This window comes from Sinocyclocheilus grahami, unplaced genomic scaffold (assembly GCF_001515645.1).
Source record: "Sinocyclocheilus grahami isolate Dianchi unplaced genomic scaffold, SAMN03320097.WGS_v1.1 scaffold383.1, whole genome shotgun sequence".
Lineage (NCBI taxonomy): Eukaryota > Metazoa > Chordata > Actinopteri > Cypriniformes > Cyprinidae > Sinocyclocheilus > Sinocyclocheilus grahami.
Window position 1 is genome coordinate 1,397,481 of NW_015505562.1, and position 14,777 is coordinate 1,412,257.

The 14,777-nt window shown below is 38.2% G+C and overlaps 1 protein-coding gene across 1 annotated transcript in view; it reads right to left on the reverse strand.

Moving 5' to 3' along the window:
* vwa8 (von Willebrand factor A domain containing 8) overlaps positions 1-14,777 on the reverse strand; it is a 130,543-nt gene that overhangs the window by 84,724 nt on the left and 31,042 nt on the right. The window contains exon 12 of the mRNA XM_016231092.1: positions 9,439-9,552. Coding sequence (XP_016086578.1) covers positions 9,439-9,552 — 114 coding nt within the window. The remainder of the gene's footprint in view (positions 1-9,438; positions 9,553-14,777) is intronic.

Genomic DNA, 14,777 nt, shown 5'->3' on the forward strand with positions numbered 1-14,777 from the left:
CTTGAGTTTCTCTGAAGGTGAGACTGAAGTAATGGATGCAGAAAATTCAGCTGTGCATACATGTATTAAATAAAATTTAAAATACATTAAAATATAAACAAATGCCTCGTTTGTAATGGGTTTTAATGTTTTTGTCTCGTCAATCCGGTGTCTGGAGAGCCTCCGATCCTGATCCGGGACTCCTCTGCCGGCCGTTCCTCAGTCAAGCCCGCCGGCCGCGGCTTTCTCCAACCCGCCGGCCGTTCCCAAGTCTAGCACACCGGCCGCTGCGAAGTCAAGGCCGCTGGCCGTTTTTGTGGCAAGCCTGCTGGCCACTTCAAAGTCAAGCCTGTCGGTCGTGGCTCACTCCCGCCCAGAGTTCGCTCCAATGCCGGCTCCAGCCACAGAGCTCACTCCAGTGCCCGCTCCTCGAAAGCGCCTTGCTGTGCCTGCTCCTCCAGAGCACCCTCCAGTCCCAGCACCTCGTAAGCACTTCCCAGATCCCCCGTTTAGCCCAGGGAGGGCTCCTGATTCCTCGTTAAGCCCAGGGAGGGCTCCTGATTCCTTGTTTAGCCCAGGAAGGGCTCCTGATCCCCAGTTAAGCCCAGGGAGAGCTCCTGATTCCTCGTTTAGTACCCCTTTAATGAATATAAATGATATATTAATGTATATAAATAATCATAATAAATATTATTATTATTGAATTATTTTAATTACTATTATTATTATCACTAAATAAAAATAAATAATATTTCACTGTAAAAAAAAAAATTGTATTTAAGAATTAAGTAATATAGTAGTGCCACTTCATACTGAAACATGATATATATATATTTGCATATATATATTTAATTTATTAAAGTCTTTTGCCTTTGTGATTTGATAAATTTCAGTTTTATTTAGATTCAGCCCTAATATTACTGTTCCTTGTTTAGCCCAGGAAGGGCTCCTGATCCCCAGTTAAGCCCAGGGAGAGCTCCTGATTCCTCGTTTAGCCCAGGGAGGGCTCCTGTTCCCGAGTATAGCCCACCGAGGGCTCCAGTTCCCGAGTATAGCCCAAGGAGGGCTCCAGTCTCTGAATCTCCTCCAGAGCGCCCTCAAGTGCCCGCTACTCCAGAGCGCCCTCCAGAATACAGCCCTGCATTTCAGCCTGGGCCCGACGGGTCCCGACTTTTTTACGCCCCTCGGGCCGGGCTTCAGGCCAATTTTCACGTCATGGTTAAGACACGGGCCGGGCCTCTGGCCTATTTTAGGCTTCTCCTTATTTTTATATTTGAGACATCCATCAATTAGTGATGAAAAAATTGCCGTGCTGGTGGAAACAACACGAGACAGTGTTTATTGTCCCGCCCGCAGCAGTATGGTGCATGCCGTCAGCGCAGCTGAAGAGATCTGCATTCAAATGCGCATAAATAATATTTCACTGTAAAAAAAAAAAATAGTATTTAAGAATTAAGTAATATAGTAGTGCCACTTCATACTGAAACATGAAGTGCATATATATATTTAATTTATTAAAGTCTTTTGCCTTTGTGATTTGATAAATTTCAGTTTTATTTAGATTCAGCCCTAATATTACTGGGCATTTTTATAGTATTTTTGGTCAAATAAATGCAGTCTTGGTGAGCATAAGACACTTGTTTTTTAAAAACATTAACAACTTTTTACTAAATCCAAACTTCTGAATGGTAGTGTGTCTTTCCGAGGGATCCGAACATTAGACACAAATGACTGAAGTTTATATTCAAATCAGGTTTCTTTATGACTACTTTTTTATCTTCTTTTTAAATACAAATAATTAGCCAGTATTTCAGCCTGGGCCCGACGGGGCCCGACTTTTTTACGCCCCTCGGGCCGGGCTTCAGGCCAATTTTCACGTCATGGTTAAGACACGGGCCGGGCCTCTGGCCTATTTTAGGCTTCTCCTTATTTTTATATTTGAGACATCCATCAATTAGTGATGAAAAAATTGCCGTGCTGGTGGAAACAACACGAGACAGTGTTTATTGTCCATGACTGAAGTTTATATTCAAATCAGGTTTCTTTATGACTACTTTTTTATCTTCTTTTTAAATACAAATAATTAGCCAGTATAAGAAATAAGTTGGTATTGCATTCTGAACATAGCTGATGTGAAGTTATCACACAGACTATCAAGACAATGGAGCAGGTAACCTGAAAACAGACAGAGTCACAGTAACTGTCCTTCTTTGTTATGATTATGTTATGTTAAGATTATAATGTGTTTCAGGGGGCTGGCATAACCAAAGGCACCTGATCACTGATGACTACATGAGAACAAGAGGAGGTGAAGTCAGTCCATTCATCCGTCAAAGTAAATAGGATATGCTCATGTCAAGATCCGTGCCGTCGCTGATCTCTGGCACATTGATATTGTATCGCTGACAATAGCTTGCGCTCGAGCTGCATAGCCACCTAATCCCACTGGACAGCTCCGTCTATTTATAACCAGTGAAGTCCCCTGCATGAAATGCATAAATACACCTACTGACACAGAGAGAGCGATCGCGATTCTTCATTATCACACCATTTTAGATCTTCATCAGATCAACTGCACCTCTTGTTGCCTAGCAACACCTTCCTATCTTCCAAGTCCATGTCCCTGGTTTCAAAGACACCAGCTCCCATTTCTAACATTTACACATCATTACTGAATGTAGCACTTGTTAGCAGTAATCATACACAGGTGCACTGCTATCATCTTTACCCACAACGCTATAACTAATCTATAAGAAAACTATAAGACAATTTATGCAAACAAGGTAAAAGTGAAATACAGTGACCAGGGGCTGTAATGTCAAACAAAAAGCAAAAAACAAACAACAAAAACAAAAAACTAAATACAAAACAAAACGAAAAAAAAATATGAAAAACACATGACAAAAAAAACTAAAACAAAACAAAAAGCTAAAAACAAAAATACAACAAAACTACAGAAGCCATATAACAATTTTCTGTGAGGAAATAACAGACTTTCAATTGGTTAGTCACCATAAAGCAAATATGGTGTATCAAGACCCATTTTTCAAGTTTGACATCAATATTTCTAGTCACCATTGTTTTGAATTTTGATGCACTACGTTTGCATTCTGTAATGTAAATTAGATTTCAGAACTTGAAGTTCAAGATTTTTGAGCAGACTATAATGGTTTTCTATTTTAATATGTTAAAATGTAATTTATTGTTGTGACGCAAAGCTGAATTTTCAAAAAATTGCCGTGCTGGTGGAAACAACACGAGACAGTGTTTATTGTCCCGCCCGCAGCAGTATGGTGCATGCCGTCAGCGCAGCTGAAGAGATCTGCATTCAAATGCGCGCAATAAGCTTAAGTTTGCCATAAAGCACCGGCAAAAGTAATTACCATAAATGTGACAGGGGGAAATAGTAAGGAGATATGAGTTATTTACTAATAAACTAGTGTTTTCTGAGTCTGTTATCTTTCATTAGTTCCCACCTGTGTTGTATTAATCATCTCATTTGCTCCTTAGTTGCCTGCCCTTTATAAGCCCTCAGTTTCTGTCATTCCTTTGTCCTGGATTAATGTTATTTTCAACGGTTATTGTGTGCTGATGTTCATTAAAGTATCCCTACGTTTACTCCTTCCTCGTGCGCTCTCTTACTACAACCACGACCGCATGACAGAATCCAGGACACGTCACTAACAACGATGACATAAATGGAGGAACGAGCGAGGTTAATCGCCGTGGCACAGGCGAACCCTGACCTGATCGTATACGCGAGGGTGTTCGTGCCACTCGCCCTCGCCAGCTCCCTCGAGGGGGAAACCCTCGTGATGCTGTTCCGGATCGGGATTACTTACCATCGCCCCGCGGAGCTCCCAGACACCACCAACCTCGACTGGAAGGAGGCAGTAATCCGGTGTCTGGAGAGCCTCCGATCCTGATCCGGGACTCCTCTGCCGGCCGTTCCTCAGTCAAGCCCGCCGGCCGCGGCTTTCTCCAACCCGCCGGCCGTTCCCAAGTCTAGCACACCGGCCGCTGCGAAGTCAAGGCCGCTGGCCGTTTTTGTGGCAAGCCTGCTGGCCACTTCAAAGTCAAGCCTGTCGGTCGTGGCTCACTCCCGCCCAGAGTTCGCTCCAATGCCGGCTCCAGCCACAGAGCTCACTCCAGTGCCCGCTCCTCGAAAGCGCCTTGCTGTGCCTGCTCCTCCAGAGCACCCTCCAGTCCCAGCACCTCGTAAGCACTTCCCAGATCCCCCGTTTAGCCCAGGGAGGGCTCCTGATTCCTCGTTAAGCCCAGGGAGGGCTCCTGATTCCTTGTTTAGCCCAGGAAGGGCTCCTGATCCCCAGTTAAGCCCAGGGAGAGCTCCTGATTCCTCGTTTAGCCCAGGGAGGGCTCCTGTTCCCGAGTATAGCCCACCGAGGGCTCCAGTTCCCGAGTATAGCCCAAGGAGGGCTCCAGTCTCTGAATCTCCTCCAGAGCGCCCTCAAGTGCCCGCTACTCCAGAGCGCCCTCCAGAATACAGCCCTGCATTTCAGCCTGGGCCCGACGGGTCCCGACTTTTTTACGCCCCTCGGGCCGGGCTTCAGGCCAATTTTCACGTCATGGTTAAGACACGGGCCGGGCCTCTGGCCTATTTTAGGCTTCTCCTTATTTTTATATTTGAGACATCCATCAATTAGTGATGAAAAAATTGCCGTGCTGGTGGAAACAACACGAGACAGTGTTTATTGTCCCGCCCGCAGCAGTATGGTGCATGCCGTCAGCGCAGCTGAAGAGATCTGCATTCAAATGCGCGCAATAAGCTTAAGTTTGCCATAAAGCACCGGCAAAAGTAATTACCATAAATGTGACAGGGGGAAATAGTAAGGAGATATGAGTTATTTACTAATAAACTAGTGTTTTCTGAGTCTGTTATCTTTCATTAGTTCCCACCTGTGTTGTATTAATCATCTCATTTGCTCCTTAGTTGCCTGCCCTTTATAAGCCCTCAGTTTCTGTCATTCCTTTGTCCTGGATTAATGTTATTTTCAACGGTTACTGTGTGTTGATATTCATTAAAGTATCCCTATGTTTACTCCTTCCTCGTGCGCTCTCTTACTACAACCACGACCGCATGACAACATTATTATTACCATCATTGCACTGCTTAATATCCGTGTCATTTGTGATCATTTTTTTTCTTTACTGCCACTTTTGATCAATTTAATGCATCTGTGCATGCATAATAAAGGATTAATTTCTTCTTCAAAAATTAACATCTATACAGTTGTATATATAGCCACAAAAAAAGCATAAATAAAACAATCAAAAACTAAATAAAACAAAATAAATATTGGATTTTAATGACATTACTTTCACAAAATGTTAAATCCTGGTTGTGAAGCATTGTTTTCAACAATTTGCACACATGAGAGATCATGTTTTGTGATACTAAACTGTTCAAGTAATCAACACATTATCCCTTATTGCATGCAATAAGGCTGAGAAAGACAGAGACAAACAGAGAGACAGACCAAGATGCTAATAATAGTTGACTCTGTGAGAGCACCTATATTCTGCTCCCTAGCACAGCGTTGACCTCAGAAGGTCAGAGACAGCAGCCCTGCCCACGCAGCCGAGCAAAGTGTGACTTTTAGAGGCGCCATTAATATGCCTGTACAGTAAGAAGTGTGTATGTGAGTCTGAGGCTGGCAGGAACACAGGCTCGCTAATTAAGAGCAGTGTTGGAACCACATGAAGAGACCACAAGTGAAGTCTGAGACGTCGGCTGGAAACACAGGAAGAGGAAGTGACTTTATTTCAACCTCAGACGCGCCACCACAAACATCCTTCCTACCCATCTAGGTGGGGCTCCACCAGCAGGACACAAATATACATCCAACAGCACTGATTTCTTCACCGTGACACTCACAGATTTGTCATTTCACTGATCAGGTGCTGATAAGATGTGGCTAAGATTACAATAATTTTACGTCACATAATATACTAGAGAAAATGACAAAATATGGAAATTAAGTCTAAGAGACTATTTCAGATTGGTGTTATTTTAGCATAAGATACAATTTTTTAAATGAGTTTTTATTGTTGTATTTTTTTATTTTCATTTAAATTTGTGTTACATTTTTCATAATTTTGTTGTGCGTGTTTGTCATTTAGATTAGTTTTTTGTCTATTTTTTATTCATTCTTATTTCAGTTTTTAGGTATTTTAGTACATCGATTTAAACTAAATGAAATATAAATAAAAATAATAATGAAATAATTCCTCCCTGGGGGGGGGGCTCATCATGCTTGTCATGTGACACAGCAGCCACAAAAGCACTATAACTGATATAGGCTTATGTTTTATTGGATTTTTTCCCTTTTTATTCAAAATATTTCCAAACGTGTTAACTATATCAGGAAATAGTGCTGTATAAATGCGTCTGTACCTGGCTCAGCACCAGCCAACGAACGCAGATTTGAATTTAGCAGCTGATGATATGACGCACTGAACGTTCTAATCACACCGGTGTGATTGTATCAAATATAAAAAATATTATTCGGCTATTTTTTTGTCTTTTGGAAGCTGCATTTAAAATCCACTTTGCTCAGAAATCTGAATGAATCACTTTGAATGGGCATGACGCCTCTGGAACCAGATCTGAAAAAGTCACAAGAATGCTAAAACAATACTGAACGCTGTAAACAAATTCAGCAGTCATACTCAGTGTTATTATATTACAAAACAAGACTTGAACTATTATAAACGTTAGCTTATTAACTCTCCATTTAAAAAAATTATGATGCACCATAGCAACAAAATGCTGTGGCATAAAATTTCTCAACCACTTTTAAATTACACATCTGAAGGCAATTAGAGACAGACCGAAATACACAGCGAGTGTGATGGTGCTAACTGACAAAACCTATAAAATCAGCCCTGGGATTAAATTGAGCTGGACCGTCTGGTGGGCAGTTTCCTGTTATTGTGGTCTGGAGATGAAAGCAGCCATTGTCATGGGCTGAAATGCATCTCATCGTAACTCAGTGTTTCTTGCAGACACGGACGCTCGGTCTGGACTCGCTGTCACAAGCCTTGTTGTCCTGAGACAGAGTCTCTCTACAGAGATGACGTCACAGTAGGTTAATCAACACCTCCTATATGGCTTTGTGTGAGGCATCAGAACATTCAGTATTCATTGCGCGTTCATGACTGCGCTGCTTCAGGTCAAATGAGACGGAGAACCGGACGTGACAAATGGACTTATTGAGTGATCTCAAAGCTCATAATATCACATGGACCTGTCTTACTAAAAGCTTGCTTATATAAAAACTTGAGAGTATATTAAAATAAATGTCCAACATGATCTAATAATGCGGTCTATTAAGGATTACGTTTTTTTTTTTTTAGATTTGGCAAAAACACGACTTTTCAGTTTTGGGGGGTTGACCCGATTTACCACAAATGATCCCAAACACAATACATTAATTCAATTTTCATGTCCCATTGCTTTTGTAATGCTGTAAAAAGAAATAATTGTAATTTTTAAAATGCTATGGTAAAAACCTATTAATTGGTTAACAGTAAGTACCATTAATATGTACGGCGAATAACTGCAATAGATATAAAAGGACATATGTCATTTTACATTAAAGTACTATTAAATGTACAAGTTTCAAGTTTTTGAAATTGAATTCTCGGTGGTACCTCATATTTGATTTTTTTCTTCATTGAAATAATTGTTTCTTAGTTTTCATTTATGTTGTATACAGTTGTATACTGCTCTATTTTATGTTACATCTTACGTTGTTAAACGAATGTTTATTGCATTAATATTACTACCATTATTACTACTACTATGTACATTACAGTTGTGTGTGTGCGTGTGTGTATATATATATATATATATATATATATATAGACAGAGAGAGAGAGAGAGAGAATATTGTATATTATATTTTATGTTACATCTTATGTTGTTAAATGAATGTGTATTGTATTACTTGAGTGTTATGTGTTACCATGACGATATCTATCTATCTATCACAATATATATTAAATATATACCCGAGTTTGAATCTGCCTTTCTCTAATTCCATAATAAAGAAAGTGGAAACAAAGTGCCTAATGGGGATTTAATAGAGGCAATAAAGTGGTTAACAGGTATATCATAGGTCTACAAATGAAATTTGATGTGGTGTCCTCATGTTGGTCAGCAGGGTAATATGGTAATGTTAGGGGTAGGTGTAGGGATGGGCTTTAGAAACAGGGAGAAGGGTGGCCTTATCCATTTATGATTTTAATAAATACAATATTTACACTGAATATGGTATTACTGCTTACCGTTTCATAATGTACTACAATATACAGATTGTATCTGCAACTATTAGCAATAGGTATGAATAGCATCTAACTACTAATTATTACATAGAAAATACTTATTCATGCTATTTTTACCTAATGCAAATAGTATCTGCCTTTCTTTAATTTGAATTTAAATGTTTGAGACAACTATATCCGTTTAATAAAGTCATCGAGATACACTGGAAAGGTCATAATCATCCGACTGCTGAGAGACAGTTCATAAAGAAGGGCTGCTATGAATGTGCTGAATTCTCACATCTCCCCCACGAACACATACAGGTGTTGATTAGCGTGAGATTCCCGTTCTGTTCCATGATCGCGGCGCACAGCCGAGCCACAGCAACAGTTACTCTGCAACTGCTGCTGGCACTGAGACCAAAGGATGGATGGAGATCTCATGAGAAATGATAGGTGCTGGGATTTCTAAAACACTAAGCAGAACACTGGCCTCACGTAAGTACTTCATCACAACGGCACGCTTCTTAAAAGCATTACCTCAGCTGGACATAAAAACGTTTATAACTTAACGAGAGCCTCAGACCTCGGTCCTAAGGCCATAATGTGCTTATCCAACTTAAATGGAGATACGGGAACAATCCAAATATATTAAATAAATTATATTAATGCATTTTAATGATAGCAAAACCAAGTATCATCATATAAAGCAATTGTGTCTCTACAGAGGACTTCAATAAAACTGCTTGATTCATATGGATTTTTAATGGACATATGGATGTCTTTATGAACTTTCTTAAGCTTGAAAGTTTTGATTGCTTGGACTGGATTGCTTTCAATGTATGGACAAAAATTATGAGCTAATATAAAACATTTTAAAAAACTTGAAAGACTTTGCGTTTGAAGTAAACAGTGAAATAATTTGCATTTTTTGGGTGAACTAACCCTTTAATAAACAACTTTACATTTGCTTTTACTATGTTTATACATTCTTGATAATGTCACAATGTCTGGTTCCATGATAAAAAAACAAACAAAAAACTGGCATTTATAGTCATTGAATATGACCGGAAGACAACAGAATATAATTTAAACACCTGTGCATTTTGCAACAGTAAGCTAGGTTAAGCATGAGTTGAGCAGATTCATGCAATTGTTTGATTACAATATTACCTGTCTTGCAGCTCCTGGTCTGTGAGCTGTAGCTCGTCTTTTAGAGTCTGGTAACGGTCCCACCTCAGTAGTCGAGTCCCGTCATACAGAGCCAGCTCACGGTCATGCAGCAACCTGAGATGGTAGACAGGCCAGATTAATCTCCAAACAAATCAAGTGAAAAGCACAGAAATAGCAGTGCTGGGTTTTTCACACCAAGTGTGTGTTCTCAGGAAAGAAAGAAAAAAAAACTGCCAAAAGCCCAAAAATAAAAAGATAAAAAAAATATTGTGACAAACATTGTTAATAGACATTTATGAAGAGAGGTACATAAAACACAGTGTCCTAGTTTACATTTACATTTAGCAGACGCTTTTATCCAAAGCGACTTACCATCCAAAGTGAACACACACACCGTGAACACACACACTGTGAACACACACCCGGAGCAGTGGGTAGCCATTTTTGCTGCGGCGCCCAGGGAGCAGTTGGGGGTTCGGTGCCTTGCTCAAGGGCACCTCAGTCGTGGTATTGAAGGTGGAAGAGAGTGCTGTACATTCACTCCCCCCACCTACCTACAATCCCTGCCGGTACGAGACTCGAACCCGCAACCTTTGGGTTATGAGTCCGACTCTCTAACCATTAGGCCACGACTCCCCCCCCCTGAGAAGCTAGTGTTAGTTTTTTTTTTTTTAAAGAAAATAAGCAGTTAGTAAATAAATAGAGTGCAAGACTAAAAGGGGCAAATGTTTTTTTTAATTATTATTATGTTTTTTTAATTTTTTTATAAAGAATATAATTAGAATAGAGGGTGCTAGAGTTAGAGGGTCAAATCTTTCCAGTATCAACTAATTTGTCCACCTATTATAAAATTATTAATAACAATAATAATAATAATATTGATATTATGAACATTTGTGAACAATATTGATATTATAAACATTTAAAACTACTACTACTACTACTAATAATAATAATTCAAATGTTCATAAAAAAGTTATTATTATTATCAGTAGTAGTAGTAGTAGTAATAAAAATAATTCAAATGTTCATATCAATGAATTACTACTACTGCTACTACTAATAATAACAAATCACATTTTCATAATAATAATGATAATAATACATTTATGTGTGTGTATGTATTTATAAATGTTCATAATATTAATAAATTCTTATTATTGCTAATAATTATTATTACTAATAGTATTATTATTAGCAGTAGTAATTTAAATGTTCATAATAATACTAAATAAATAAATAAAATTAGTGCTACTGATAATAATGACAATAAATTAATAATAGTGATAATAACAACAACAACAACAATTCAAATCTTTATAATAACAATTTATTAGTAGTAGTGTAGCAGTAGTAGTAATTTAAATGTTCCTTATAATAACTACTACTACTACTACTACTTCTACTACGTAATTAAATAAGTAAAAATTAGTTGTTGTAGTAATAATGTTAATTTATTGATTATTATTAATTAGTTTTAGTAGTTGTATAAGTAGAATTAGTAGTATTAATTTATTCATATAATGAACATTCAAATTATCATAATGAATTATAAATATAATAAAAATGATTATACTCCTATTATTATTACTATTATTAGTACTACTACATATATGCTGAATCCCTGACAATTTTCAAGCGACAGCTGAAAACTCATCTCTTTCATCAACATTTGATTGCATCCTAATATGTGACCCTGGAGCACAAAACCAGTCTTAAGTCGCTGGGGTATATTTGTAGCAATAGCCAAAAATACATTGTATGGGTCAAAATTACTGATTTTTCTTTTATGCCAAAAATCATTAGAATATTAAGTAAAGATCATGTTCCATGAAGATATTTTGTAAATTTCCTACCGTAAATATATTAAAACTTCAGTTTTGATTAGTAATATGCATTGCTAAGAACTTCATTTGGACAACTTTAACCCCTTAACTGTCAACTCCATTAAAAAAATGTTAATGCATTTTTCTGTCACAAATGTCTAGATTTATCTGTCAATATTACTTCTATCTCAAAATACCAAATATGGAATCCTGAGACTCAGACCTTTCCAGTGATATGTTTTTTGTCAAGATTATTAAAGGCGGGCGGACACGGTGCAATTTTTGCTGTCGTACGAGCTCGCACGCAATTTTTTTCTCTCGGGAGAAAATCGCAGATGCTCGCATGGTCGCGGCTCGTACCGTGTGAGAAGAATTACGGGCCGATCCGAGACGTTATGAGCACCTCCCGTCCTCCCGATAATTTTCAAACATGTCAAAAAAAATCGGATGCTGTCGGTTTAAATTCGTGGCGTATGTGCGGTTGAACGAGACGATTTGGCGATCCATCTGAAGATGACAAAAACCATATAGTCTATAATAATTTTAGTTGAATTATACAGTTCTATTTTTTATTTGTTATTCCGAATGTGCCAAATTTGCCGTTCAGCTTTATGAATGAATATGCCTGTTTTATTTCTGGCAAAACAAGCAGAAATTCAGAAATGGCCTACTCCCTCGAGTTCTTTATGAAGAACAGAAAGTCCATGCTTTTCTCTGCTTTTCAGCCATTCTCTTTGCCATGTCCTTTGTCTTCGTTTTTTTTTTTGGACGTCACAAGCCGCCTGCCACAAAGAAAACAATTTCGTCCTCAGAATCCATATTTTTATGAATGGCGCGAAACGTAATGCTTACGTCAGAGTTTGTAAAATCGTAGTAAATTCGTGTCGTGTGTGACTGCCTCCGTACGATTTTCTGATAAACTCAATCGTGACATGTGCCAGAGCTCACGATGTTCCGACCTTCAGAATCACACCGTTTACACCCGCCTTAAAAGGTTTGATTCTAAAAGACCGTTAAGGCATTTTGTAATATGACACTTGACACTGCCCACTAAGGGGGAGGAGACCGCCAAAAGATTTTAAAGTACCATTTCTATGGTAACGCAATGTCCGATTTCAAAATGGTTTCCAGATGAATCTTGGGCTTCTAAGCTTTCAAATGATATATACTTTATGATGGTTACTAAAAGATTTGATAGAGAAAAAGGACAACAACAACAACAACAAAAAAGAGCGCCAGGCATCCCACAGGTGGGACGGTGACAGTTATTAAAAGCGATTTTCTCAGATTCCAGATTTTCAAATAGTTGTATCTCTGCCAGACTTTTAAGGCAAGGAAAACACTGAAAAGTTATCTAAAGGCGAATCTACACAGGGAGAACAAAACTATCATAACAAGAGGAAACACAAAACAAAACATTATTGCTTGTCAAAGCAAGTGCCAAAACTCTTTTTCTGGCTTGTGACAGTATTTTTTCCACAACTGAAAGCCCTGTATGTCATCAGGGACGAGCAGAGGCCCATACGAGTTCATAAAAGGGCTTCAGAGGGCTAACAAGATGAAGTGCGCTACAAAATTCCTCTTTTCCCCATACACTATGACCTCTTGCTCTCACCGGGCAAAAATAACTTAAGCATGATGCACGGACAGCTTCCTTTTCCTGCTCTATTCTCACTGAGCCAAAGGAATTCCCGACATTCCAGTATTAAACGCGCACACACACACACACACACACACAGTGTTTTACTACCTGCGGCGCAATGTTTGTATGAGGTGCATCAAAACACGAGCATGCTGCGATCAGACCCAGATGCTGACGGGTCGCTCAGCTGGTGTGAAAAGCACCCGGCCGCTGGTCATGCAGCAAGAGCTCTTCACATCAGCTCCTCACTACATTTTGTCTGAAGTCTCAAGTCAACATTTTTCACAAAGTTTGAAAACTTGCTGAAAATGTGCTCACCCTCAAGTCATCCAAGATGAGTTTGTTTCTCCATCAGAACAGATTTGGAGAAATGCAGCATTGCATCACTTGCTCACCAATGGATCCTCTGCAATGAATGGGTGCCGTCAGAATGAGTCAAAACAGCTGATAAAAACATTACAAGTAATCCACAAGTAATCCAGTGAAGCAAAAATCTGAGTGTTTGTGACAAATCCATCAAGACGCTTTTAACATCAAACTGTTGCTACCAGCTAAAATGTAAGTCCTCTACAGCTTATAATATTGCTTTCTCCAGTGAAAAAGTCGTCTAGTCTGAATCAGGAGAGAAATATGCACAGATTCGTTTGCAAGACAAAAACAGTGGATTTTGATGAGAGGACAACGGGGGATGGACTTTTTCACTGGAGGAAGCATTATTATGACTTCACAAGACATTGATTGATGGACTGAAGTCATGTGGGGTACTTGAAGATTATTGTGATGTTTTTATCAGCAGTTTGGACTCTCATTCTGACGGCACCCATTCACTGCAGAGGATTCATTGGTGAGCAAGTGATGTAATACAAAATTTCAGTAAATTGTCAGCAAATTGTAACTTCTGGGTGAACTATTGCTTTAACTGTTATTTGTTATTGGAACAAAAAATAATAATAATAAAATAAAATGAATTCCTTAATTAACCATCTCAAAATGTAGTGAGCTACCTTACTAGCAAGTTACTGATTTGCAACACTCTACATAGGAAGAAACATGCTGCTAAGCTAATAATGTGCTACTATGCATGAAGCAAAACACACAAAACTGGGTAAAATGGTCCAATAATTGGGTAGAATATAAATCTTTTTTTCATCTGAGTTTCACAGAATTGAATAAATAAAATCCAAAGTACAAGAGTCACTCATTTTCGAGGACTTTTTTTTGCTAATACTTTGTATAATACATTATAAAGGCATTCATAATGCATCATAAATAATTGTAAACAAAGTTCAAAAGTTAAAATACATCAGAATATTTGCAGATTCCTTGCTACACATAAAATTGGTTGTTCGTTGTGTGTACTTTCTAAAGGTGTAAAACTGAAGTATTACAATGTATTATACCATAACACATTTTATGGTGCATTAAAAGATATAATTAATGCATTAGGAATACATTTTATAATGCATTATATACAGGCTTCAAGTAACAAATGTTCACTAAGCTCACCACAACACTGTAAAAGTTTTTATATGTTTAACTGTAAAATTAAAATGGTCAAATTTGTGATTACTTACGGTATAATCATTGTTTAAAAAAAGTACAAGGACATTTACAGAAGTCTCACGTCACATATGATTACTTAAATAGTTTTATTTATTCTTATTTTTTTTTGTACATTTTATATTTAGTTAATGTTTATTGTATTATTTTAGTGCCATGCTGTGTGTAAAGACATTTGCCTTTTTAAACAGAATTTACATTGGGAGCACAACTATGATTGATGCCTTAAAAGGCTGTCTACGTAGTAGTCAGCTCACTAGATTTCATGTTCTGACAGCGGAATAGGGCCAATGCGGTTAATGATAACTGGG